The sequence below is a fragment of the Takifugu rubripes genome, chromosome 5 (assembly GCF_901000725.2).
Source record: "Takifugu rubripes chromosome 5, fTakRub1.2, whole genome shotgun sequence".
NCBI classification, from domain to species: domain Eukaryota; kingdom Metazoa; phylum Chordata; class Actinopteri; order Tetraodontiformes; family Tetraodontidae; genus Takifugu; species Takifugu rubripes.
Genome location: NC_042289.1, coordinates 6,543,314 through 6,568,160, shown reverse-complemented (window position 1 = coordinate 6,568,160; position 24,847 = coordinate 6,543,314). Strand labels below are relative to the sequence as shown.

Below are 24,847 nucleotides of genomic sequence, written 5' to 3'. Positions count from 1 at the left end.
GGGAGAGACAGAATGGGAAAAAAGAAAGAGCTGGAAAGAATATGGGCTGGGCAACGCTCTGCCAGAATCAATAAAACTGAAGGTTAATGCGATGTTTCAAACACAATCCTATAAAACTGCATCAGGATTAAATCCAAGTGAAACAAAGATGGCAGAACCCACAGGAGTCAACGGAACTTCAGTCAGAAACTCCGCGGCTAGCTAGCAGCCTTTTAATGTCCCTGCGCAGGTAGCAACCAGATCACACCAGCACACATCAGACACTTACGGACTAATTAGGTGGCAGCAAACTAAAGACAAACTCCTCATTTACCTTTTGAATCTACGATCCCACAGAAAGAAAATGGGGGAGGGAACGAAACGCTGATGAAAACAAGTTGCCAGAAGTTGGTCGGAGCTGTTCCCACCTCTATCAGATGTGTTTCTGAGGTAAGGCTTCTTCTTTGGCCGTAGTTTACAACACAACGTCATAAATATTTGACCGAAAAAGAGGAAAACGTTAAAGGAGCCTCACAGAAAATAACCTTTGGAGCGGAACTAATACCCCCGCCGTTCACAAGTTTGGACCCTTGCAGTCAGCCGAGGCGGCGACATGTTGGCCCCAGCAGGCTCTTGTCTCCAGTTGCATACACTTAACACTCCACGCACACACCTCCACCCTCCTGCCGTGACATTTGAAGGATGCGGGCCTACAGGGGAGAGCTGGTTTCGAGAGGTCAGGTGAGGTGGAGTCGGAGGACTGGATGGTTGGAGAGATGTTGCGGGGTAAACAACACTTCAGAGTTCAGCATGCATGCCTAATGCGCTCTCTCGCACCAGCAGCTCCGCTGGGCAAGGCTGGCGATGACAGGCTGTCGGCAGCGTCTCTGGTTCCTACACCAACTCTGCACATCCGCTCTGACAGGTTGGGCTGTTCTGATCCACTTCCTGAGCAACAATCATTTGAGTGTGTTAATGTAAACAGTGTGATATTGTGTGATATGTATCTATGAATGTCTGGGAGACACTGAGATGACGACTCCTTTTAAAATACATACTAATGATATCACGATAGCCGTAGCGACAAAGTACATATGCAGGTACAGTACAAATATGTACATTAGTAAGCTTTGTTTAGACTGGACAGAAGGTAAATTCATACATTTGTAAGGAAAACTGTCTCGATCGTATCCAGGCCCTCCATCATTCTGGCTACAAAGAAAACGCTCCTCAGACACAGGTATAGTCTCTTTGGGTGCCAATAATAAACGACCGCAGGGTCAAATGCCATGACTGTCAGATGAGCTCAGCTTGAGAGTGGGCAGATGAGGGGATGGTCAGAAAGCCACCGCTGCTTTTCTGCATTCTGGCTGATGCTCTTGGACTTTTTTTCAATAGGTGATAGTAGCCTGACTGTTGTCCAACCGGAGGAAGCAGTTTCGGGTGCTGTTGGTGCGTTCCAGAATTCCTGTCTGAATTCCCAAATGATCAGTTGATCGAATTATTGGTGAGGCCCCCGATGATGTATGACTCCGTCCCACAAATTCTAGAGAACCTTGATTGAAACCAACTTTGCAACCTTGGCTCCTCTGTTCATCAACAGGTTGAATGCTAAAATCGTTATTCTCCGATGTTCAACAGCATTCCACACATTGGTTACCTGGCTGGTGGATCCCACGTTTGTGGGTGACCATTTGGAGCATTTCCCCACCCCCAATTCCCTTTCAGCATCCGTTTACATGACGACAAGGTTTTCTTTGTGTTCTGTTTACACGAGAAAGGGGCCCAGCGTGTCCGAATCAGCAACTTCTGGAACTGATTCACTTTTGTTGCCGAAAAGTTTTTAAAATGTCTCCGCGTCAGTAGGGAGCGGCGTTTACAGTGAAACCGGTGAAGCGTGGGGCACGTGCATTACTCTTTCAGATAATGGTAGCGCGCACATGCAGGAACAACAGCTGGAGTTGATGACCAAGCAACATGTATGCTGCTAGCTGTGCTAACTGTGCTAGGTTTGTTATCGCGCCTCCAAAAAAGGTGGATTTGCTGTCAGTACTCTGACCATTGGAGACGCATTTGTTATATTCCTCATCACAATCTTTCTGCTGCACATCGCCACCTACTGGCCCGGCATGCTCTCTACAGTGTTTTCAGTTGTTATCGTGGATCTGGGTGAGCATCGTTTTCACACCATTTCTCGTGTGACCACAGAGTGCTTTTGAAAACGCAAAAAAAAACAACCCAAAAACTTTTGTTGTCATGTAAACGTGGCTTTAGAATGAGCACACCTTTACAGCTAGATTTTGTATCATTTCCTAAAAATCTATTTTAATTAAAACTCGGAGGCGAACATGGCTGTCTAACCGGATCGCAGAAACAGCAACAAATACTTTTGTGTTCCAAGAGATCAAACTCTTGACATCGTTTACTCGGGGCACACACATAGAACATTTATTGCTGTGTAGTCAGGCTCGAACCTTTGATGCCATGTTCATCTACACAAGGTCTCCGAAGCTAAAACAGCCCTTGGTTTCTTCACATTTCCCCTCTTCTTCTTCTTGTTCTCAGGTAATCAGGCCGACATCTTCAGGAAAAGGCAATCGCTTCATAAACACACACACGCAGTCTTTGCCATCCCCCAACGTGCGGTAAAACATAGTCATCAAAGTGATTTTGCATGATCAAAACAGAGAGCGACCCCTCAAAAGTTCTGACGACGCCTCAATCTTTTTGAGAAATAAAGAAGGGAAAGATGGATACAACAGTCGATACACCTCGAGGGATCAGGCTTAGAAATAATGAGCATCTCCTTTTTGGATGATGGCGTTATTAATCAAAAGTCAAAAAAATAAATAACTTTGCATTAAAAGATGCAAATGTAGGTTCTTTGTTTCATTGTCAGCTTTTGAGCTCAAACTATATGACAGCATTGCTACAACATCCTGTACCATGTAGAGAGGTGGGCACCAGAAAATGCATCAGGGTCTCATTTCATAAATAGGCATACCGCACCGCATTCCCAAATCCATGCTTGAGGAATGCGTCCATGAGCTACAGGTCAAATTAAAGCTCTCACATAGATGGATGAAGCCAGTCATGGTTGTCAGCAGGAAGATAAAAGTAAACTGTTTCCTCTGTGCAAAAAGGAAGCGTCCATGAGCCAAAGTGATGCTTACGTGCTGAGTGAATATGGCTGTTCCCATGCCTGGATGTTCCCCGGAACATTAAAAATAGGGAATAACAAGAGGAACGCACAGGGATCAGGCATTCCCAAAGAGATATGTGCCAGAGGGAACAACCACGTCAGCGCTCGTAAGTTTGAAACTCTTTAAAAAAATTTGCTTGTTGTTTAATACAATGGCCACACTTTTTTTTGGGTAAAAAAAGCCTGTTAGAAAAATGGAAGCCACTGGCAGACAAAAAGTCCCAGACAACAAGTCAAAGAGATCGTACAAGTTCAATTAAACAGCGACAAATAAGGGCAAAACTTAGACGTGCCTATTCTCTTGTCTACAAAAATAGTGGTGTAGAAATTACATCATCATCGACTGACATGACATCTGATACACTTCTGAATATTGATTTAAAAAAAATCTCTGTTTAATGCCATTCCATCATGCAGTCAAGGTCCATCGCAACTCTTGGGGTTTGTCCATTCCTCTCACATCTTCGGCACGATGCAAGGAAGTAGAGTCAAAAGGAATGTGCTTAGAGTTTTACTTCCCTCACTTCTCCCCAGACTCACCGCGACACCATTCCTCTTTCTTTTTGATGGCATCTAAAGCTTTGTCAAAACGTGCGTTCATTCAAACCTTTTTTTTTTTTTTTTTTTGTTGATATATACCAATTTTTGATTGAATACAAGACACGGGAAATAGAAAGGAAAATAACCAATTTCACGAGTCACTCCATGCACAGTTCTGCCTCTGCACTCCGTCAATTTCTTTCATTTTCCACTGCCAGTCACCACTAAGTTGACAGAGGCACAAAGGTTTCATCAGTCAATACCAGTCTCCTGTCTCAAAAATACAGAAGGTACGGTGAAGTGATGAGAAGAATTGCATTCATGCCCTCAAACCCAGAAGCGCTGTGCTTCCACACAATGATGTGTGTCTCCCATTCTGGTTTAAATTTGACTAGACTCAATAAGGGTCCAATGCCAGCGTGAGTAGGACCTGCGCTTTTCTTTCTGCCCTGCCAAACGGACGATAGATCTGTTTGCGTGCTTGTCCAGCCAAACAAGGACCTTCCTCAGTGTTTCTTCCACGTTGATATGAACTCTGCTCAGCCTCCTCTCTTTCTTCGACACGCTGTGGTCTCCGTTGGCAGGAACGCCGGCTCGCCTCTCTCAACAAACCCAGACTGACAAAGAGGAAGGTAATCCAGGTCGAGGCACCTCCTCAAAGTTGAGTATCCTTTAGGTTTCGGAGCAGAACTTTTTGAGGTTCTTCGACCTTCATCCGATGAACTTCGCAACAGAACTTACCAGTAGGCTACAACCAAGACCAAGGCAGCAACACAAAGGTCTGCTAGTCGTGTTAAAAACAGGGGTGGATGGGCACAATGATGGTTTTGGAATATATCATGTGTTAAGCCTCTCTCTCACTGGTGGATGCAGAGAGATGGAGAGGAGCGGTGATGGGCTTGATCCAAATAATGGAAAGACATATAAAGGGTAAACATTAAGCTTCATCTATTCTCTCGACAAGGCCCTAATGTGGTTTGGCTCGAGCTCTTAGCCCATCCTTTCCCCCCATCTCCCAATTCTCCTCTTCCCTTTCCTCTTCTTGCATCCGTGTGTATCCCCGTCCAAGGATTGGCCAAGAAACCTTGGGAGTCTCTAAGTTTTAGGCCTAGAATCTCCCGGCGGCCCTCCCTTCCCCGGGATGCCAGCAGCATTCCGCCTTGTTCCAGGCTACCTGTGCTGTTGCACTTCTTTACTGCACTTCCTGAAGACACCAGGGAGTTTGGTGACAACAGTGATGTCAACGATAAGCTGCTCATCGTCTCTGACAAGTGTTCACTATTGCCTGCTTGACTAGATCCACAACCTCCAATTGACGATCCGATGACTATGCCCAGATCCTCGTCTGATGGGTCAATAGAGTCATCGCGGGTGTACCCCGGGCTGGTGCTTCCTCGGCCACTGCTCTGGCTGCGCTGGTGACCTATGGTGGCTCGGAGGGTACGGGAAGATGAAGGGTTGAGCCTGGGCCTAAGGATCTGTACTGGCGAGGAAAAGGTTGTGCTGTCCTCCGGTAGCTGCAGAGGGCACACAAGTGGTAATGGAACTGCGGGCAAAGGAAATTGCAGGTTCTGTGGTGGGGAGACACTGAAGCTGAGTCCTTCTTCCAAGGTGGTCTGCAGACTGCCCTCAGAGCTGCCAGTTGCAAGCGATGAGTCACTATGGGACGGGAACTGAAACATGGTGTGGAGTTGGGTCAGAAAATAAAGTCCATAAATGCACATTCTCTTGCCTTTATAGTGAATAAAGAGCCTTGCAACCATCATTGTCTCTATTTTCTGTCTCACTTCTCACGTCTTCATTCCATACCTGTGTACACAGCATTTTGCTATGAGCTCCTGGGGACTGTAGCGAAGCCCAGGAAGCTGGAGAGGTTAGTCTCAGACCCCGTGTCAACCGCAGGCTCCTACTGCGGGGGGGTGCGGGGATTGCAGCACGTGCAGGGTGGAAGAACTCTGCAGGGAAACGTAGAAGAGTAGAAATGATACTGGTTGTTGGTATTTGAAACACCATCTTGGGGGGAGAGCAACCTTTGCAGCACCACCCCAATAGTTCCTTCTGCTGTGGGCAGTTATGGCTGCGTGGTCTCGAAAATTGGGATTAAGATTTTGGAATAACTCTCAGAAATGTACCACTCGGTCTACACACAGTTGGCCTGTCAGTAGTTCAGATCATCTGTTTTACTCACCAGGGCTACAGTGAGGTGAATACAAACGTAAGTGATGGGAGTGCTTCTCCAGTTCCTGCAGGGCACTCTTTATCTCGACGCCGGGGCTGATGGCAGGGCAGGGTGGGTGTGACCCCTGCACCTGTGTCTGGACCACAGTCTGAGTCTGGTGACCTCCTACACCTCCAGCATCTGCAGAGCCGTGGGAGTCACTGCTGCATCTTTCCTGGAAGAGGAATAGACAATTCAACAATGAAGGGCAATTCCTTTCTTTTTTTAACAAGAAAGAAAACCGCTCTGAAGGGGGCTTTCTGTCCAGAGCTGAATCAAAACCATCAACATTCTCAGTGCTGCTTCTCCTCTTTCCATCTTTAATGTCCTATCTTTGTTTTTAACCTACTTGAATGTGAACTGCGGTGTATCTTCCCCCTCTCGTTACAGTATCCTTATTTCAGTGACCTTATAGAAACCTGGATGAATGCCCACTGGCGTGTGCTGCGAGGTGATAAGGCAGCTTTAATGTATCATCCCTCTAAGAACTGTAACCCCCACTCAGCCCTCCCTGCCTTTTCTCTCTCCTCTAATAAGCAGCAGCTCTTTTAGTGACACAGGTCCAGCTTCTTCAAGATGATATCCCATTACAGAGGACAGGTGAAAGTGGATGATGACAGACGGTCTGAAAAGTTCTTGAATTACCAGACAAGAATTGAGACTGAAAAGATTAAATCAAGAGGAAGAGAGGGGCCGCATGAGTCACTTTGATAGCAACTAAGTGGCAGGTGGATTCTTCATAGATATTTCTAAGCGCTACCCAAAAATGAGAAAGATTTGGAGCCCAAAGTGCATCCGTATTCTGGAGCCCATCCCACTTGTAATAACAGTATTACTCACCGTGGCCTCTTGCGTTAGCAGCCGAAAGGCGGTATGTTCGTCCAGACTGAGGTCGTCCGGCAGGGCGGGGGAAGAGGACTTGTCCGATAGCTGCTCTGACCTCAGCGATGCCTGCTCAATCTCTGCCATCCTGATCTGCTGCAAAAAGGTTTCATCTATTTAACGATGCCTCAAAACTAGAAAGTAAGAGACAGGGGGGTGGCGGTCGCTGCAGACATCCTGCAGGGAATTCTCTCATTAGCGAGCGATTCGCTGTCATACATCATCGCTAAAAGATTAACATCGCTGAATGAACTGAGGTGTGAGGACACTCATTTCAGCTGCTACTACCCGTTTGCTCCAGCTACCTTTGTCGCATCAAATCGAGACCTTAGCCCCAATATATATATATTGTTTACCCCGAATTAGTTTCATATTAGATTTTCTTGGTTCTTTCTGCAGAACAACCAGCAAACACTCAAAAAATTTCAGAGGTTCTGGGTGCTGCTGTGATGCAGAAAATAAAAGAAGCCTGCGGGTTAGAAGGACAATGAGGTCCATAAGAGGGATTAATCTTTGATATGCATCAATAAATGAACATTCCTTGACCCCCTGAGCATGAAGAAAGGGGCAGGGGCAGCTTGTTGAGGCCCTGTTTCATTAAGACCGCTCTGCTACCGTGTGAAGGTACCGTACAGTATTTGCAGCACTTCCACGTCTCAGTGTTCAGCTCTCTGCAAGTTGCAGGCTGGAACAGCTATCAGAAGGCAAGGAAAACACGAGCATCCCTGCGCCAGTGTGCCAGGGTTTTGCCTTCAGGGACAGGTGGAAGAACAGGTGTTCACTGCAGCCGGAGTTGTTTTATTTAATGCTGGAGTCTAAGCAGCAAAATCAGTGTTGTGAAGATAATATTCAAGCTAAACATGCTAGAGTCAGACAGCTTAGCCTACAGGTGCAAATGCTGTCTAATGCGCCGGCTTTTTCCCAGGCGTGGACACGCAGCTCGTTTTGTAACAGCTACAATGAGACAAACAGTCGACGACAAAGAGGGGCGACATGTTCTGTGCAGAGATCTTCAGTAACGAGTCTCAAGCTTTGACCTGAGACTCCCATTCAGCAACTGGACAAATACTCCACTCTTTCCCACACACACACACACGCACACACACACACACACAGACACACACACACACACACAGACACACACACACAGGCATGACAGATAAGAGATAAATTGAGTCAAATACAGCAGAGCAGTTGACAGACAGAGCAAGGAAACATGTAAAATGAGGGAAGAGAGATGGTTTGACAGCCTCTGTAGGGAGGTGGGGAGCAGAATTGACAGCAGAAAAGTGGAGACTACAGTTCTTGTAGACCAGCAGCACCTCGGCGTTCCAAGGTTCACGCAGAATCGGGTCCACCGTGCAAAAGTCCTCAAAATGCAAACCCAAGGAGCGAGCATGCGTGCGCTGCGGGGATGTACTCTGGTACTGTATGTGTGCATGCGCTGGGCCTCATTAATCATCATTTCCGCTCACGCGGGACTCCGCCGTTATGCTCAGTAAAGGGCTGGTTTCCCCTCTGGAGCTGAAGCGTAATTCTGCCGTCCAGTGGCTTGAAGAATCTCCCGTTGGAGACTCTTTATGCGATGAATGAAGCCCTGCGTGTGTGTCTGTCCATGAGTACATGCAAATCGGCATGCCTGCTGCCCTGATCTGTGCACAGGGTAGAGTATTACGTTGCCAAACTAGACTCCATCGGAACACAAGGGATGAAATGAATTCCCGAGTAGAATAAATACAATTGTTTATGCCTTGTAAGCAGTTGTAAGTTCACATTTACGAACAGACTGAAAGCAACGTCACTGAGAAAGGGCAGACATCTGCAGCTCTGTTTCTTTTGTGAACCGTCCTCGGCCCTTCGTAATAATGTTTGGGGGGGGGGGGGGGGTACCTCTTGCAGGTGGCCCTTGCAGTCTTTGCAGATGGGCGGAGACGAGTAGTGGTGGAAAACAGAGCCGGAGAGGTTGTCGATCATCAGCATCTCCCCCTCCAGCGTGTCCTGGATCAGGAGGGACACACTGTCCAGCCACTGACTCTCCTGGAACACACGTACACACGCACCAGGACACGTACGCACACGGGACGCAGGCCGGCAAAGGAGTCGCACGCAGGCGCAGACATGTGCACATGCGGACATGCAGAGACATGGAACACGCAGGGAAAAGGCAGAGGCTCGTGATCGGGTAATAGAACTGGGCAAGGTAAAGAGTCACGTGTTCTCATGCATTCGCCTGTGGACGGGAATTTAGTGTCAGACCAATAAACCGGGACAAACCCACCTCACCTACTTATCAAAGCCCGTGGGAATAAATCTCCTTCCATTTCGGAAAAACAACCTCCCCGATAAAATAACTGCAAACCCTAATTAACCAAAAAATACACATAGTTTCCCCTGGAAAGCCTTAAAGCAGTTATAGTGGCGCCGTTACGTTTGATAAATCACCTCAATTAAGATACTCAATATGCTGTTGAATCAATTGGAGATTCAGGCATTTCCTGGGCGCTCGGAGCGTTATTGGGTTTAAGGCAATTTGGACCCAATCGAGAAAGGCTTTTTCTTTGACCGGACTGATCCCTCCCTGCTCCAATCTCATTTGCCAGAGCCGATTTACCGAAGAAACCCACTCAGGCAGAAAGAGGGGAAGCTAAAAAAGGAAATACTGGACATGGGGAACTACTGGGGGAGCCAATGGAACATTTATAACACCTCTGTTATTGTTGTTGTTATTTATAACAACACGCACAAACACAGACACACTGATAGATAAAGATGCGGTGGAACAAGGCCCCCCCCCCCCACACACACACGGTTCATAGGTCCACTCTTAGATCTGTTACGCAAACACACGTCTGACTCAGGCTGCTCCGATACGATCGCTCAACTGCTGGTGATGTTGAGAACGAGGGGGCGAGGAGCTCATCAGCCACGCGACTGTACTCCCGCAGATATAAATAGACCAGGACGTGTTGCGCCGGTGCCGCGCTGCGGCGCAGACGTGCCGGCGGCGAAGGCGTCTGTCAGCCGAGGGGCTGCAGCACAGGCTCGCCCAGTCAGTCCTCAGGTACCTCAGTCTGCTGGTGCACAGCCTGGAGGAAAAAGCGTGCTGGACTGACGGCGGTGGCCTGAATGTTGGCCTCCATTAATGACTCTATTAGTGGACAACAACAGGGCCTGTCCACAGGGAGCAGGGGGGGGGCGAGAGACAGGGAGGGAGAATTAATTACTGAGCCTCCCTGACTGTCAGTGTCAGCTGTTGTACCTCCAGACCTGCTCTCTCCCTGGGACCCCTCCACTCCCAGAGGAGCTGGGGCCATTTTAGCTGACGCCATCATAGAATGAGCTACATTCTATCTGTTTCTGCATCGTGCTTCTGTCTGTCAACCAGCCGGGGCTAAAAATGGCTTAATGCAGCCGACTCTGCTCAGGTGAGACGTCTAATGGCTGCTGAGTCACCGTCACACGCGTCTCCGCGCTGACGCCTCCTGCTAGCGTCAGCTCTCAGACTCCTGCGGGCAGCGGCGGTCAAATGTAGCCTGCCAACAGGTCGCCAGCACACAAAGTTTCACTTTATAAAGCCTAAAAGGACTGAAACCTTCTTAAGAATGACTAAAAACCAAAGGAGGAAGGTTTTGATGCCCAGGGAGGCTCCCTGAGGAGCCCCTGAGCTACTGCAAATGTGGTGCTAAACTTATTATGCTAATGATCAGATACGTCGTTCACGTTCCAAAACAACAACAACAACAATAAAGTGTTCTTAAGGCCATGTTTACAGTGTCCAATAATTCTGTTTTTTATCCTTTATGTTGAATTTTCGGTTTATTTTTGTTATCTCCCCGCTGGTGAGTGGATGGAATTTGGACTTTTTCTGCGCTACAGCGTTGAACAGCAGTGCATCCTGCTCCGAACGCTTCGTTACCCAGTGGCTGCTGGGATTGTGCAAAATCACACGTTTCGTGTCGCCCAGACGCATTTCCAGACATAACAAAGAGATTTTCCTGCTGATTTATAAAGCTGATTCCTGCTCGGAGGATGGGCTGCAGTAAAACACCGCTGGACCCACTAAGGAATTTTAATATTCCTGCCAGGCCCATCTGCCAGACACACACACACACACACGCACACACAAACACACACTCACTTGTGACGGCGAGTACACTCCCGGCTGCGGCGGGGCTGTTGGCCGCTGACTCGCCCTCACTCCGTCGCCCTTCTCTCTTCTGGAAACTCCCCTCTCCGCCATGGCCGCCGCGCCCCCGGCGCCTTTGTCCGCCCTCGCACCCCCGCAGCCGGGGGCGCCCATGCAACAGAGGGTGCCCTGGGCCAGCTCCAGCTCAATCTCTGCATCCATCTCCGCCTCCTCCTGGGCCTCCTTGTTGGAGTCGTCGAGGTGCTTCATCAGCACCGCCACCACCACGTTGATGAGGACAAACTGCGCCGTGAGCACGAAGGAAACGAAGTACATGGGCGAGATGAACTGGAGGCTCGGGTTGCAGTTATAGTCCACCTCGGTGTTGTGGTCGGGTGGGCACTCGCGCAACGTATCCTGGGGGGGGGGGGGGGGGACAAAGGGTCACAAGGTCAAACGGAGGGTTGTGCAAGTAAACAGACATTTTTATTTATTCAAGACCTCAAAAACAGCCCTCAGCTCCAGGACTTAGAGCTGAAGAGGTCTTAAACTTGGTGGTTTGTCCATTTAGGGCATCCCCAGAAACATGTTGCAGCTAAATCCCTGCACCCGTGTGTCATTTTTGATATAAATATCTTATTTTATGCAAAGGAATCAACAGGATACTGAGGTTAGAACTATAAAAACACAGTTTATTATGAGAGCTTTTAAACACTGGCTTATATGAAGGTTTCCACTCTAGCTTGAGCTAAAGCTAAAGCAGCTGAAGGTGATGTGATACTTGGCAGCTGGTTACATTTTAACAGGTTTTTTTTATATTAGTTTGATAATATTTTGTCACCAAACTCTTCATTGTTTCTGAGCCACGACATCATAATAAAACGCTCATAATTTAAGCCCTTCCAGGGCTCTGCTGCGTGTGCTCGCGTCCTCTCCGGTTATCCGTGTTTGATATTTTCCTGCCGCCGGCCATCGTGGACGAGCAGCACGGTGGAGTTCAGCTGGAGCCGAAGCAGAAGTGACAAGTGTTGTCTGGAGGAAGAGGACGGCGCCGCCACCCCGGCTGTGACCGCCTGCACCTCCTCTAGCCCTCAGAGCTGAAGCCGCTCTTTCCGACCTAATTTGTCGGGACATTTACAGACTGGGCTTCTTCACACAACACCTCTGCCCCCCCCCTTCTCTCTCATCTCTTCACATATTTCAACCATATCTCCTTCCTCTCTCCTGTTTTCAGTTTTGCTGTATGGAGAGGAGGAAGGATAATAACTGGGCACTTATTTTCTCCCCCCACATCTCCACCAGTGCCTGTGCCTCCCGTTCTGCCTTCTCCTCCCTCATTATTTCCCATTTTCTATACCATCGCTCCCTGGCTAATTAGCCCTCAGTCTTACCTGCCGAGCAGGTCAACTTCTCTCATCGGTAATAAGAAAGCTAAAAAAGAAGCAGTGATTTATGTGAGAGTTTGAGGCAGCTGTGGTCTGCTGCTTGGCTTCCCGGCCCACTACGATCCCTGCCGCCTTCATCCAGGGTGCGTTTAATGGTCCAGAGCCGACACGCACCGGTGCAGCCCCCATCCCTCACCTAGCAGCAGCAGCATTCAGAGCCAAAGTGAAAGATCTGTGCTTGGGGGGGGTGTTTAGTGCACGTGCAATGAGACGCAGCCGTCCCAGTGCCAACCGGCCAGGATGTCTGCTGAGCCAGCAGAATTCCGGTTTCATCAGTGTTAAGAGGATCCATCTGGCCTCATGTGTGAGGATCCGGAGCGCTCCCTACCTTCATGATGCCGTTCCAGTTGTCGCCCGTGGAGACTTGAAACAAGGTTAGGAAGGCCATGCCGAAGTTTTCGAAGGTGGCGTGACGACTCATACCCTCACAGGGGTAGTCAGCGTTGCAAACTGGGGTCGAGGGGGGAGGAGAGAAGGGGGGGGGGTGAGAGGAGGACATAAAGGGAACGGGGGAGAAATCGTCAACGCAATCTGCAGCTATCGTGTCGCTTGTCCAGAACAGGCGGATCAGATGAGACGAGGACGCCCTCCGGCCTCATCTCAGACAGGCTGAGCCCGGATCTCTCCTCCGTCCCGGTTCTAACAGATGAAGCAGTGGTGCCACTGGGCCTCACCTGCTGTAGCGTGGAAGCTAGCGGTGAACGAGGTGTTCCGTATCCTAAGAGCGGAATCTCATTTGATGGTGCAGCACGTTCTTCTGCAGTGTTTTGTTTAGTTCTCTCACACCAACTTTGACCCCTACGTGACCCAACTGCCGGGTCCTCTACATGTAAACAGCTGTCTGAGCACTTACCGAGTTCTCCGAAGAGTTCCACTCCTAAGGCGGCGTAGATGAAGAACAGCAGCATAAAGAGCAGGCCCAGGTTACCCACCTGCAAAACACACGAGGGGCGTGACGCCGTTAGTGTGAAAACTCGGTGAAAACTGTACAAAAACGGCCCTCAAAAAAGCTCCGGAATCCACCGTTGTCACAGATAAAAATAAATTTGGGTTGATATTATTGCTGACTCTTATCTTAAACCTCTCAAGATGCCCAGTGAGTCCACACACACACGCACACACACGCCGTCACACAACTTCACCACCGTTCCATGCGACAACCTTCAGAAGTTACAAGAGCCGCCTGTAGGTGGCAGTGTAAGTGTCGCCACTAGCCACGACAGGTTGCACCTGTAATGTGCTGATCACCCTGAAAAGGTTGGAAACACACAAAGAATTTACTCTCTATAAATTAGAATCAAGTCAGTCACGAGAAAAAAAAAACTTAAGGAAGCTTAAGGAGCTGAAGAAAAGGAAAATATAGGTGAGTCCACTTAAGCCTCCTTTGAAGGTGTAGAAATGAGCGTCATCATTCACAGACGGTTCTGATGGGTTCTGACGGGTCTGACGGGTCTGATGGGTTCAGACGGGTTCTACCTTACGCGACTGCACGCACGGCCCCCGTAAGAACGGTTTAATTAGCCTCGGTTTTAATTACCTCCTGTGGAGCTCTCGGGACGGAGCAAAGGGCTCGGCCTTAATGAGTGAGGGATCGATAGAAAAGAAAGATAAGGAACCTGTTCTCCCGCGCCTCAGCTCGCTGCCCGTTGCCGCGCTATCTGCCTCCCTGTGTTTGCTCCGTCTCAGCAGATGGTCGGGAGGTCAGACAGTGTGTGTTTGTGGACTGTGTCCAAAAATAAGGCAGCCGTCTGGCGCTGAACCTCTGTCCAGAATGCTAACACTGACAAAGCTCCAGTTTGGGAGCAAAATCCGCAAAAAAATTCTGCCTCAAAGCTGAGAATTGTTTGGCAGGAATCTCTGACAGTGAGCAGACACTATCATCGATAAAGATTAGCAAGATATTATCTTTTAATGCAAAGCTAAGCTTGTTAGCTACTATGAGACTTTAAATACACGCAAAAACCTGTCAGACTAGTGAAAAAAGGACCCTGCAGCCGTTGCAGAGGGCTTTAAATTCAGCGTTAAAAACAATCACTGCATGTTTACACAACCGTTATTGATTCATAAACACTCACACACCGCTATTAGCTTAGCGTTCACGCTCAATTCAAGCATAAACCCGAATTAACTCGGGGAGTCCGCTTTTGACTGCCTATAAAACAAACAAACAAACAAACAAAAATATTTCACCATCAAAGGAACTGCGGGCTGTTTTAAGAAGCCCCCGCTGTTTGGAGCCCACTGTGGCGGCAGCGGGAGTCTGGCTACTCTCAACTGTGCTGAGAGTGAAAACAAGACAACACGGCGTGTGCACGTGCCAGGCTAACACGCTGTGGCACAGATGACTCACCCACCTGGAGGAAGTGCCTGTAACACGACAAAAAAAGAGCAGGACTCGTGCTAATGTGGCTGTGGACCGAGCGGGGCTCGAGGTTCCTCTCTGGGAGAGTGTAAAGGACGGGTGAGTGTTTACCTGAGGCAGGGCTTGAACCACCGTATCCAGCAGGGCTCGCATCCCCGTCGCCATCTTCAGGAGCTTCAACACTGCGTGATCGAGAGACAGAGAAGGAGACGTTTCAAGTGCGTCCCTCCGGTTCAGTGAAAGATTGAATCACCCAGAGGTCAGTTTGTAACCGAGCAAGACGATTCAGAATCCTGAACCGAAGGGCTTCGCTGGTGTCTGGAGCAGAACCTGCAGTAGCCGCGGCGTTAGCTCGTTATGGGGAGGGATTGAAGTACCTCGGGCGATTCTCAGCACCCTCATAATCCGAATGATGGTGGGGTTGATGGGGAGGGCGGCGCTGATCTCAATCTCCTCCAGGGTGATGCCCATCACGGACAGGAGCACGATGGCCAGGTCCAGCTGGTTCCACCTACAACAAACACACACTGGTGTGGCTGAAGGTGCGGCGCCGCGCCAGCTGCCGCGCGATGGCTGCTCAGCACTGGGCGACCTCATCCTACTGATGAATCTGGGATTATAATTCTTCACAGATAAATCATTCTGCTCTGCCGGTGCTGTAGTAGCGCCTGTAAGTAAATATCCACCTATGCCCCTAGCCTTAAAGCCTCACAGCTAGCTGCACAGCTTAGTATTAGCGAGCAGCTAAAAATGCTAGCCACCTCTCTGTGCAGGTTGAGATTGAGTTACACTAATCTGTGCATTATCAGCTGTCCTGTAATATCACCAAAGCTAGCGAACAGATGTTAGCATCGCTGTCAAGTATACACTTCTGTGATAAGATGTTAACGATCGTTTATATCTGATGCATCCCACCGGTACCAACAGCCTGTCAGGACCAGGGGCGCCACTGTCAGCCGCCGCTGCTCCTGACTCCTTTACTTGATGCGTGTGCAGCAGAGCACCCCCCCACAAAGCCCTAAATAAATTCATCATGTGCAGCAAAATGCCCGTCAGGTGATTTCTTCTCCCAGCTTAAAAACAGATGGGAAGCAGATGTTTACCGAAATGAGACGGATACGCCGGGGTGTCCGCTCGAAGCCGGGAGAACCCTACAGACGCCTGGCTCAAGGGCAACGATGGAGTTAGATCGTTTTGGTGGTGGCTCCCCGGGGGACATGGGAGATCTCATTTATCCAGAGGGGGAGCTGAATCCCTGCCCTCAGCCAGTGGGCTTTCATGGAAATTGAATTTTTCTGCATGGTGAAGCCGTCCAGATGTTTCCGGTCCAGATGTTTGATGCAGATACATTGGTACTGGAATTTCAAATTCTGTTTTATACTTAAAAACGTGATGTTTATAGCTGGAAGGGGTGCTAATGAATGTCAAAGTTGATAGCGTTTTATGCTAAATGAGCTAAAGCACATGCTGAGGATGCTAATGTGATTACACATCCATGCTTAGGCCACTATATGATATTATTCATACTCGTACACACTGAAACACTGAAGTTTTCCGCATGAACATTTTAATTGTTAAAATCCATACGGGCTCACGGGACGGACGGATCTGCTTCCATTCCCTTCTTAATTTGATTTGCATGAAAATACCAACACCGAGGACGTTGGGAACGAGAGGGCCGCCGCTCGTTGATCAGCCGCCTCTGTGGTGTCACCACATCAAAGCCATCAATGCGAGTGAAAGGGCGCCATTGGGAGGGGGGACGCCACGTGCTGAACTCGAACTCCGTCACCCCGGACCGCGCACGGCTGCTGCTGACGCCAGATAAAAGCGGACCAAGTACCGGCTGATTAGCGCCTGATAAATGATCTTCATATCCACCCATCTCGTCCTCCTTCCATCACTCCTTTGTCCTCCTCTTTAGGTCTTTGATCAACCGAGCTTCCTCTCCCGTATATCATCTCTCTCTCTCTCTCTCTCTCTCTCTCTCTCTCTCTCTCTCTCTCTCTCTCTCTCTCTCTCTAACTATGTCTCTCTATCTTCGCTAAAGCTAAAATAGGTCAGCGACATTAAACTGCCATCAGTGTAAAACAAGCGGCTAAATCTGCTCCTGCCTCTAATTACTCATTTCACATCCTTCAGAGAGGGAAAGACAGCAGCCTGCTCATTGTGCACGTCTGGGTGGGTGAGAAGTCAGCCGGTCGGGCTTTGGAGTGAGTGCACGTGGGCGAGGGGCGCGCCCCTCAGGGAGGTCAAAGAGAGAGGACGGTGTCCGATTTAGACGGACCAGAAGAGCTTCTGTGATGAACAAAACGCACGTGTCTGTCGCGGCCTCCCTCTCCTGTCTGATTGTCACCGACGCTGTGTCAATAAAGTTGCGTTGAATGGGATTTACTGTCTGATTTGCCTGTAAAAACTTGTAAAAATCTTCCAGACAGCTGAATGCATGTTGGATTCAGCAGCATCAGAGGAAGGAACTGGAAAGGCGTCTGTTTTAAGCCCATAAAAGCGCCTACGGTGGCTGGCGAGGAACAAAAAGATCCTTTTGCCATTCGACAGCCAATTATTCCAAATCTCCCATCTTGGACCTTTAACAGTTTGACTTTTCTTATTCCCACAGACATTAAATGCTCGCCAATCGATGCCAATTAGCAAAGTGCGTTGGAAGTTCTTCGGTTGTTTGGAGGCTGCACCTCGTCGGCCAAAGCACAATCGAACCGCAGACCTTGTGTGTCAATAACCATATTTTCTATTTACGCTTCGCAGAAGCTAAACAGAGGGATGATGTGTGCCTGAAAACGGTGGCTCGTTGACGCGATAGCAGCTTAACACCGCGAATATATTTCTTAATCCTCTGTATCGTCATCTGTCTTATCCCTCGCTCCGTTTCTAATGATCAAAGCGAACGCTACAGCCAATCTAAGCGAAATAACTGTTTACTGGGCCGCTATTTATATTATACGCTAATTTCTGAGATTATAGTGCACGTTGAGAGAACAGATGGAAGCAGGAATATTTCATTTTCACATAATATAAATATAAGGTGGTGCTGTTTTACTGTGTTTTAGCATAAAAAGCTAGTTTCGTAGCACTGTAATAACTGATGAACAACCCCACAGGGCCGGCTTATTGCAGCCTGCACAGTGTGTGTTGTGCTTCCTGATGGAGCCTCTCCAGCAGCGCAGGAACCTGAAGCAGCATCGCATCGGCCCAAACACACGACACAAACACACTCCGTACCTGTCTTTGAAGAAGCGTCGGAAACCGAAGGCGATGAGTTTGAGTATGGATTCCAGCACGAACGTGGAGGTGAAAAAATAGTTGCAGTACTTGAGGACGAGATCCAGGGACTGAAAAGAGAATGTTAAAAGAGGGAGCTGTGTGTGTGTGTGTGTGTGTGCGCGTGTGTGTGTGTGTGTGTGTGTGTGAGGGAAACAGTAAAACTGCACCCACTCCCATAAAAACACACACCAGAGACAACCGAGCATCTTCTATTTCATCCTCATGTTTATGTCTTTGTGAGGACGTTCACTGATATAATGCATTACCCAGCTCCTCACTCTAACCCTAACCATCCCAGCTAACTCCCTAACCGTAACCATAGCGATAGCCATAACGTGACCCCAATTTTAACCTCAATCTTAAAACATGTCTTAACCTTCAAACAGTCCTTTGATGGTGGCCTCACTTTGCCAGTAGAGTCAACACACACCCCCACCCACCCACCCACACCCACACACACACACACACCCACACACCCACCCACCCACACCCACACACACACCCACACACACACCCACCCACACCCACACCCACACACACACACACACACACCCACCCACACCCACACCCACACACACACACACCCACACACACACCCCCACACCCCCACCCCCACACCTACACACACACACACACACTCCCACCCACCCACACCCACACACACACAGACACACACATCTTACATGAGGCTGGTTGAAGTGCTCTAAGGACATGGTGATGACATTAATGGCGATGATGAAGGTGATGATGAGGTCCAGGTAGTGGTTGGTGCACAGCGTGTGGATCATTGAGCGCACGTGGCCGTAGCTGGCGTAGTAGGGCATCTTTTGGGCTTCTGTCGTTAAAAAGAACGCAAACGAAATGAACAAATATTGCATATAAGTTTAAAACATAATTCCAGGATGTTCCTTTGAGTCATTGTGATGAGTCAAGAAGCGTCGTGAACCCCAGAAAGTCTCGCTGGTCACCTGTTTGAGGTTCATCACTTCCTGAATCTCACTATGCTATCTGACGCGGCCGCCCTCGCTCTTACTTCTCCTCTTCTTTTCCATGCGCCGCTGCCGCTTCTCCTCACGCCTCTTGGCCTCCTCCACCTCCTGGTGCTGCCGGCACTTGTGGAAGTTCTCCACCACCACGCCCACAAACATGTTGAGGACGAAGAAGCTGACGATGAGGAGGAAGGAGATGAAGTAGAGCAGCATCCAGGGGTTGTTGTTGGTCACCGGCTGACACGGAAGGAAAGGAACCAGAAGAACTCTTAGCTAGCTTGAAAATTCCAGCTGTACAAACAAGGCGCAGCACTTTGGGTACCTGCTGGTCCACAGCCACAGCATCCAGGCCGTGGTACATGATGTTGACCCAGCCGTCCTTGGAGGCCAGTACGAATAGTGACATCAGAGCCTGAATTCCACCAGAACACAAGCATGAGGCAAAAAACCCACACACAGCTCAGCAGACGACACACACACACACACACACACGCAAACACCAACCTGTCCCAGGTTGTCAAAGTTGTACTTATGATGGACCCACTTGTAGTTGGCTTGCAGACAGTCCGATTTGTTGGTGATATTTTTGACATCGGGACCGAGGCAGTAGAAAAACTTGCCTTTGAACAACTGCCAGTAGAGGAACAATTAGAGCAAAACGTTTGAGGATGGCCGGCTATTTAATTAAAAACAGAGAAATGAGCCTTTAAAGCACCCTCGCGCGAGACGAGAAACTGTCTGGGAGTAAATAAATAAACAACGAGGTGGAAGATCCTCCTCCAACAGAGGAAAACTGTCAGAAAAGGGAGAACGGTAGCGGGAGAGTCATTTTTGGGCATTTCTCTTTGCTCACCTGCACCCCGAGGATGCCGAAGATGATGAAGAAGGCGCAGCAGATGAGGACAATGTTGCCGATGGGTTTGAGGGAGGTGATGAGGGTCTCCACCACCAGCTTCAGACCTGGAGCCCGGCTGATCACTCTGGTTCCGCACGGTCAAACCAAACGAATGTCAGCTCAGTTTCAAAAAAGGTGAAACGGTTTAAGAACCCAGCAGGCTGAGAACGTACCTCAGCGGGCGCAGAGTTCTGAGCAGTCGGAGCACCCGGAGCACCCCAAGGATCTTGGCCCCGCCCGCCATGGACACGACAATGTCAACTAAAGACACAAAGACCAGGAAGCCATCCAGAACGTTCCAGCTGCTCCTCAGGTAGGCCTGTTCGCCCATGTAGAGGCCCATGGAGACAACCTGAACACGAGAGGGGAGGTCTCAGAGGACGGGCGGGTTTACCCCCAACACCCTCCATTACCTGCAACATCCCCCCAATATTAAAGCTTTTCTGTCTTGTCTAACAGTGGAACTCTAGAAGAACTGAGCCCTCCGTGTCAGGGTCTTTAGAACTGTGGGGACTGTGCAGCTAAAATGGCCCCGCTTTGATGGAAATAAATATGCAACTGGATTTAAGGTTGTAAAGTTCTGCAGTTGACATTTGAAGATGTTTGCCAAATATCAGAAGGTGTGTGTGTGTGTATGTGTGTGTGTGGGTAACATCAATACGCTCAATGATAAGCTGAGGCTCCAAATGCCAGGATGTTAAATGAACATAAAACACTTACAGTATACCTAAGTGGCGACAGACAAACGGACTCACATGCAAATATCTCTGAATAGGGCTAAGACAGACCAACACACACACACACACACACACACACACACACACACACACACACACACACACACACACACAGCCGCTCTAATAAAGGTGAAGGGAGAGGCTGGACAGTCAGAACAATGTGCGGGGAAACGAACAGGGAGACATAAATGCAGCTGCATCGCAGCGTTCATCCGTAATAAAGAAGAGACCGACTGCAAATTGTTACCTTGAGCGTCATTTCACCCACAAAAATGGCAGTAAAGATGTAGTTGGAGACAGTGAGGAAGACTCTTTCCTGGGCAGAGAAAGGAAAGCAGGCACGGGGGGTTAGCAAGAGAAGGGAGCCCTGTTTATGACAGTAAATCCCAAATTGGAAAACGCTGAATTGCAGAAAACATTAATAAACTGTCTTGTGCAGGTGTGCAATGAGTGGTTCAGATGGATTTACCAGACTGCCCTGCAGAATCTTGGGCCTCTCCAGAGCCACTGTGATGCAGTTGGAGAAGATGAAGACCAGCACCACGTAGTCAAAGAGCTTATGGGCTATGATGGACTGGCACATCTGGCGGAACCTGCAGGTGGAGGAGATCAGAACATCGACGAACAAAAAGAAACGACGCGCCGCGGCCAAGATTCCCAGACAGTTTACAGGAGGGGGGGGGGGCATCCTCGTTCAGCCCTTGTTTACATCTTTTCTAATCAAAACAAATTGCATTAACGGCACTCTCTGAAGAACAAGACTCCCGAGTACGTCCCGACAGGAAAATGGAGAGATAAGAGAGCGGGGGGCAGAGAAAATATGCATTTCAAAAATTGTCATGGAAGAGCTGCCAAAAAGCAATTAAATGTCTGCTGTGGTGTTTACTGGAACAGATGAAACCATGAGGAGAGGCTGGAACCAGAGCCCGCACGTTTAAAAGCCTCTTTATTTTAAAGGCACAAGGCAGCCACCACCCCCCCACCACTCCCCCCCGGTCCCATGAATCTCACCTCAGTGGTGTTACATTCAACCTCTTTTGTAGAGCTCTAACATGAGGAAACATCTCTGTGTTATTTAAATAGCAGGAATCGATGCTCTAATGGAGTCCAGGCTCAAAAGCCCATCCTTCCTATTGATGAGCTGGGGGGGGGGGGACAGACGAAAAAGGAGGGGCAAAAAAAGGGCACTCACTTATTCTGTGGAGAGAACAGAAAGACGGACCAGTCCTCTCGGGTCTCGCACCAGTCCGGCCTGTACACCTCCAACATCTTCTGGATGCGGAAGCACAAACTCTGCAAGGCAAGAAGAAATGGGAAGAACGAGTGATGTGTTTCTCCTCAAGGGGGCGATGGTGGGGGTGTTTGGAAACATCAACGTCGGCTCCTTCACGTAAACAAACAGCCTGTAGCGCCGTTCAATAAACACAAACACGGAAGACACTGCCTATTTGCATTCATAATTCCAATTATTTATGAGCGAGGAAGCGGTTCTATAGTGCAGCAACAGCTCAGGGCATCGTACAGTAGCTCCGTCTGTATGGCGGCTCCCCCGCCGACTAAATAGTTGCGTCTAATTAACCTTGTTTCTATCACGCGCAGACTTATTTAGAGCGAAAACAATGGGACTCCCGTGAGGTCCAGGTGGTGGAGCGTCAGGCTTTCTGTACATCAGAGCTGGAGGTGACACCTTGAGCTTGTAAACACCAAAGCTATTGGTTGAGAGTTGCGACCCCAACATGTAATTTCTGTCTCTTTCAGCTATTCAAATGCAATTTAAATGGACGTACGTAGTCCAGATCATCGTCCAGGTCCTCCTGGTTTTTGATGCGGGCGTTAACCTGGGGAAAGACGTCAGTCGCCAGGTGACTCTGCTGGTTCAAAACTTCCGCTTGTTCGCCCGAGTGTCTGGGACGGGGTTGGAGAACCTGAGACAAAGGAGTCTTTCCGTTACAGTCTTGGTGCAAGTCCCCGAGGCCGCTCAGGCTACCGAGCCCACCGCCGCTGCTGAATGCCACCCCTCCAGAGAAGCTCTTCTGCCTTTGGTGAACATGGAACGCCACAGGGGGCAGCAGGTGGCGGGATGGCAGTGCCAGGTGTGGGGGCACTTGTAGTAGATGAGGCAGTTCCAGGGAGAGGGCGCGGCGATCTCTTCTGGGCACAAAGTGGCCCGGGAGCATAGTGCAGGGAGGGTGGAGAGAATGGGAGGCAGGAGGAGACAGGAGGGACTGCTCCTCATCTGTTTGGACGGGGTGGAGGTGGCGGCGTGGCGATGAGGCACGGGGCCCTCGGATACGGAGGCTTCCTCCGACCACGCCGCCAAGATCCGCCAGGCCGTACTCATAGAAAGGCCTGGGAGTGAAGGCTGGACTGGCAGAGGGGGAGGAAGAGGAGCAAGGACGACACCTGCCCAGGCTGTTCCAGCTGGAGCGTCGGGCCCACAGTGCCTGAGGATGGGGAGGCAGCGGGCGCCCCCAGTTGTGGTAACCAGGGTACTGAGGAAGAGAATGAGGGAGGCTCTTAAAACTCTGCTGTTCTTACTGTTGCAAATCGCTATTTGCACTCACCACCGCTTTCTGCTCCAGGTTCGCTCTACCCAGGGAAATGACGCTGTTCTTCCTGGACCCGAGAGCAAACGTCATCGTCTCACCGTGAATCAGGGCCGGGGGCAGGTCCAGGTGTCCGTTTGGGGTCAGAGTACTGATCTTAGGGTCTGTTTGAAAGTTTGTGAAGACAAGGAGGAAGAAAAGTAATGAGTAATAGAGATTTTAGAGAGAAAAACAGCGCTAAACCCCTGCTGCTAGCGTGCTGCTGCTACAGACAAACAGTGCTTGTTACACTGTCGCAAAATTACACTAGAGCCTGCTGAAGGAAGCAGAGATTGGTCAATTTCACTCCTCACAGGAGCAGGACATGAAGCAATATCTCTTGCAACATCTCAGTCTCATCTCAGGAATGGGTCTCAAGGAGCCAATAGCCTTCGGAATATGTTCCACCCAGGTAAGCTGACATTTAAAAGGTACATTTGATATCAGGAGAGAAATGTTTAGATGACTACTTCACGCTGCTTTATACTGCACACCGAAGTTGACATTTTGTTTCTTAAAGAAAAAAAAAATGAAAAAAGCTGGTAGCTTCTTTTATACTCTTGTTCCCATGGTACCCCTACACATTATATAAGGGGCTACTGATATTGATAACACGTTGGTCAGCTAAAATGTAGGTTTAGCCACAACACACGGGTGCACCGGGTGCAAGACCAGGAGCAGACATACAGGAAGGCACCTGAACTGAAAGGAAAATGTGGAGTGAAACTATAGCACATAGATACCTGAGAGATGAAGAGAGTCTTTCTGCTTATCATCTTCATCAAAATTACAAGAAGACCTGTCATCATCGGAGTAGGAACGGTTAGCGTCGCCCTGTTAGGAGAGAGAAACCACAAACGTTAATACACAGGAAGTGGCTCCAGCATCTGAAGCTGGCCGAGTGCGATCATTATACCTCCGCTTGGAAACCCTCAACCAAGATGGCCACCAGCAAATTGAAAAGCACGTAGTTCCCGAAAGTCATAAGAGCTACGAAATAGAGGGAGGCGCAGGGCGAGGTGGAAACCATGCCATTGTACAACACCACGTTCCAGTCCTCCTGAGTCAGGATCTGCAGGGTGTCAACACACGGGATTCAAACATATCACACCTACTAAAAAGCTCAGGCTCGACAAACTCGGCTGAACGCAGAAAGCAAAGCTGTTGCCCTACCTGGAAGACCGTGACGATGGCCCACAGCAGGGAGTCAAAGTTCTTCCTGTCAGGTACGGTGTCACCCGCCTCTGTCTTCAAACTGAACTTACAGCCAAATATGTGCATCCCCAGAATACTACAACACAATACAAGATGAGTTTTCTACATGTTCAAGACTGAGCAAAGACTTTAATTTTACCCTGGAGAGAGCGGAAGGTGTGTATTACATTAGCAAACGAGGCCACATTAGTTACACAAGCTTTTAAAGGTAACATCCCAGCTAATTGACTCTTTATATTAAATGATCACTAAAAGCTACAATGACTGTTAGGCAAATGACACTTACTTGGCCAGCAAATAGCTCTGATGGTATTGGCCTTTGAATACATATGGTTAAATGCTGATAAGCTTGAAGTGCAGAAGTAAAGACAGTGAATGAAAAGTACCCAC

The 24,847-nt window shown here is 49.0% G+C and overlaps 1 protein-coding gene across 1 annotated transcript in view; it reads right to left on the bottom strand.

Annotated features, from left to right (window-relative positions):
* Nucleotides 1–2,371: 2,371 nt before the first annotated feature.
* The window catches only part of LOC101067096 (voltage-dependent T-type calcium channel subunit alpha-1I-like), an 82,920-nt gene continuing 60,444 nt past the window's right edge, over nt 2,372–24,847 (bottom strand). Inside the window, exons 13-37 of the mRNA XM_029836341.1 lie at nt 24,416–24,533; nt 24,159–24,314; nt 23,986–24,076; nt 23,222–23,367; nt 22,445–23,149; nt 21,850–21,950; nt 21,127–21,250; nt 20,905–20,973; nt 20,094–20,272; nt 19,879–20,005; nt 19,530–19,655; nt 19,348–19,437; nt 19,070–19,262; nt 18,720–18,871; nt 17,995–18,104; nt 15,132–15,265; nt 14,866–14,936; nt 13,246–13,324; nt 12,721–12,842; nt 10,960–11,364; nt 8,712–8,858; nt 6,780–6,917; nt 5,910–6,114; nt 5,531–5,676; nt 2,372–5,394 (exon numbers count right to left, since the gene is read on the bottom strand). Of these exons, the coding sequence (XP_029692201.1) occupies nt 4,666–5,394; nt 5,531–5,676; nt 5,910–6,114; nt 6,780–6,917; nt 8,712–8,858; nt 10,960–11,364; nt 12,721–12,842; nt 13,246–13,324; nt 14,866–14,936; nt 15,132–15,265; nt 17,995–18,104; nt 18,720–18,871; nt 19,070–19,262; nt 19,348–19,437; nt 19,530–19,655; nt 19,879–20,005; nt 20,094–20,272; nt 20,905–20,973; nt 21,127–21,250; nt 21,850–21,950; nt 22,445–23,149; nt 23,222–23,367; nt 23,986–24,076; nt 24,159–24,314; nt 24,416–24,533 (4,663 nt within the window). The 3' untranslated portion in view covers nt 2,372–4,665. The remainder of the gene's footprint in view (nt 5,395–5,530; nt 5,677–5,909; nt 6,115–6,779; nt 6,918–8,711; nt 8,859–10,959; nt 11,365–12,720; nt 12,843–13,245; nt 13,325–14,865; nt 14,937–15,131; nt 15,266–17,994; nt 18,105–18,719; nt 18,872–19,069; nt 19,263–19,347; nt 19,438–19,529; nt 19,656–19,878; nt 20,006–20,093; nt 20,273–20,904; nt 20,974–21,126; nt 21,251–21,849; nt 21,951–22,444; nt 23,150–23,221; nt 23,368–23,985; nt 24,077–24,158; nt 24,315–24,415; nt 24,534–24,847) is intronic.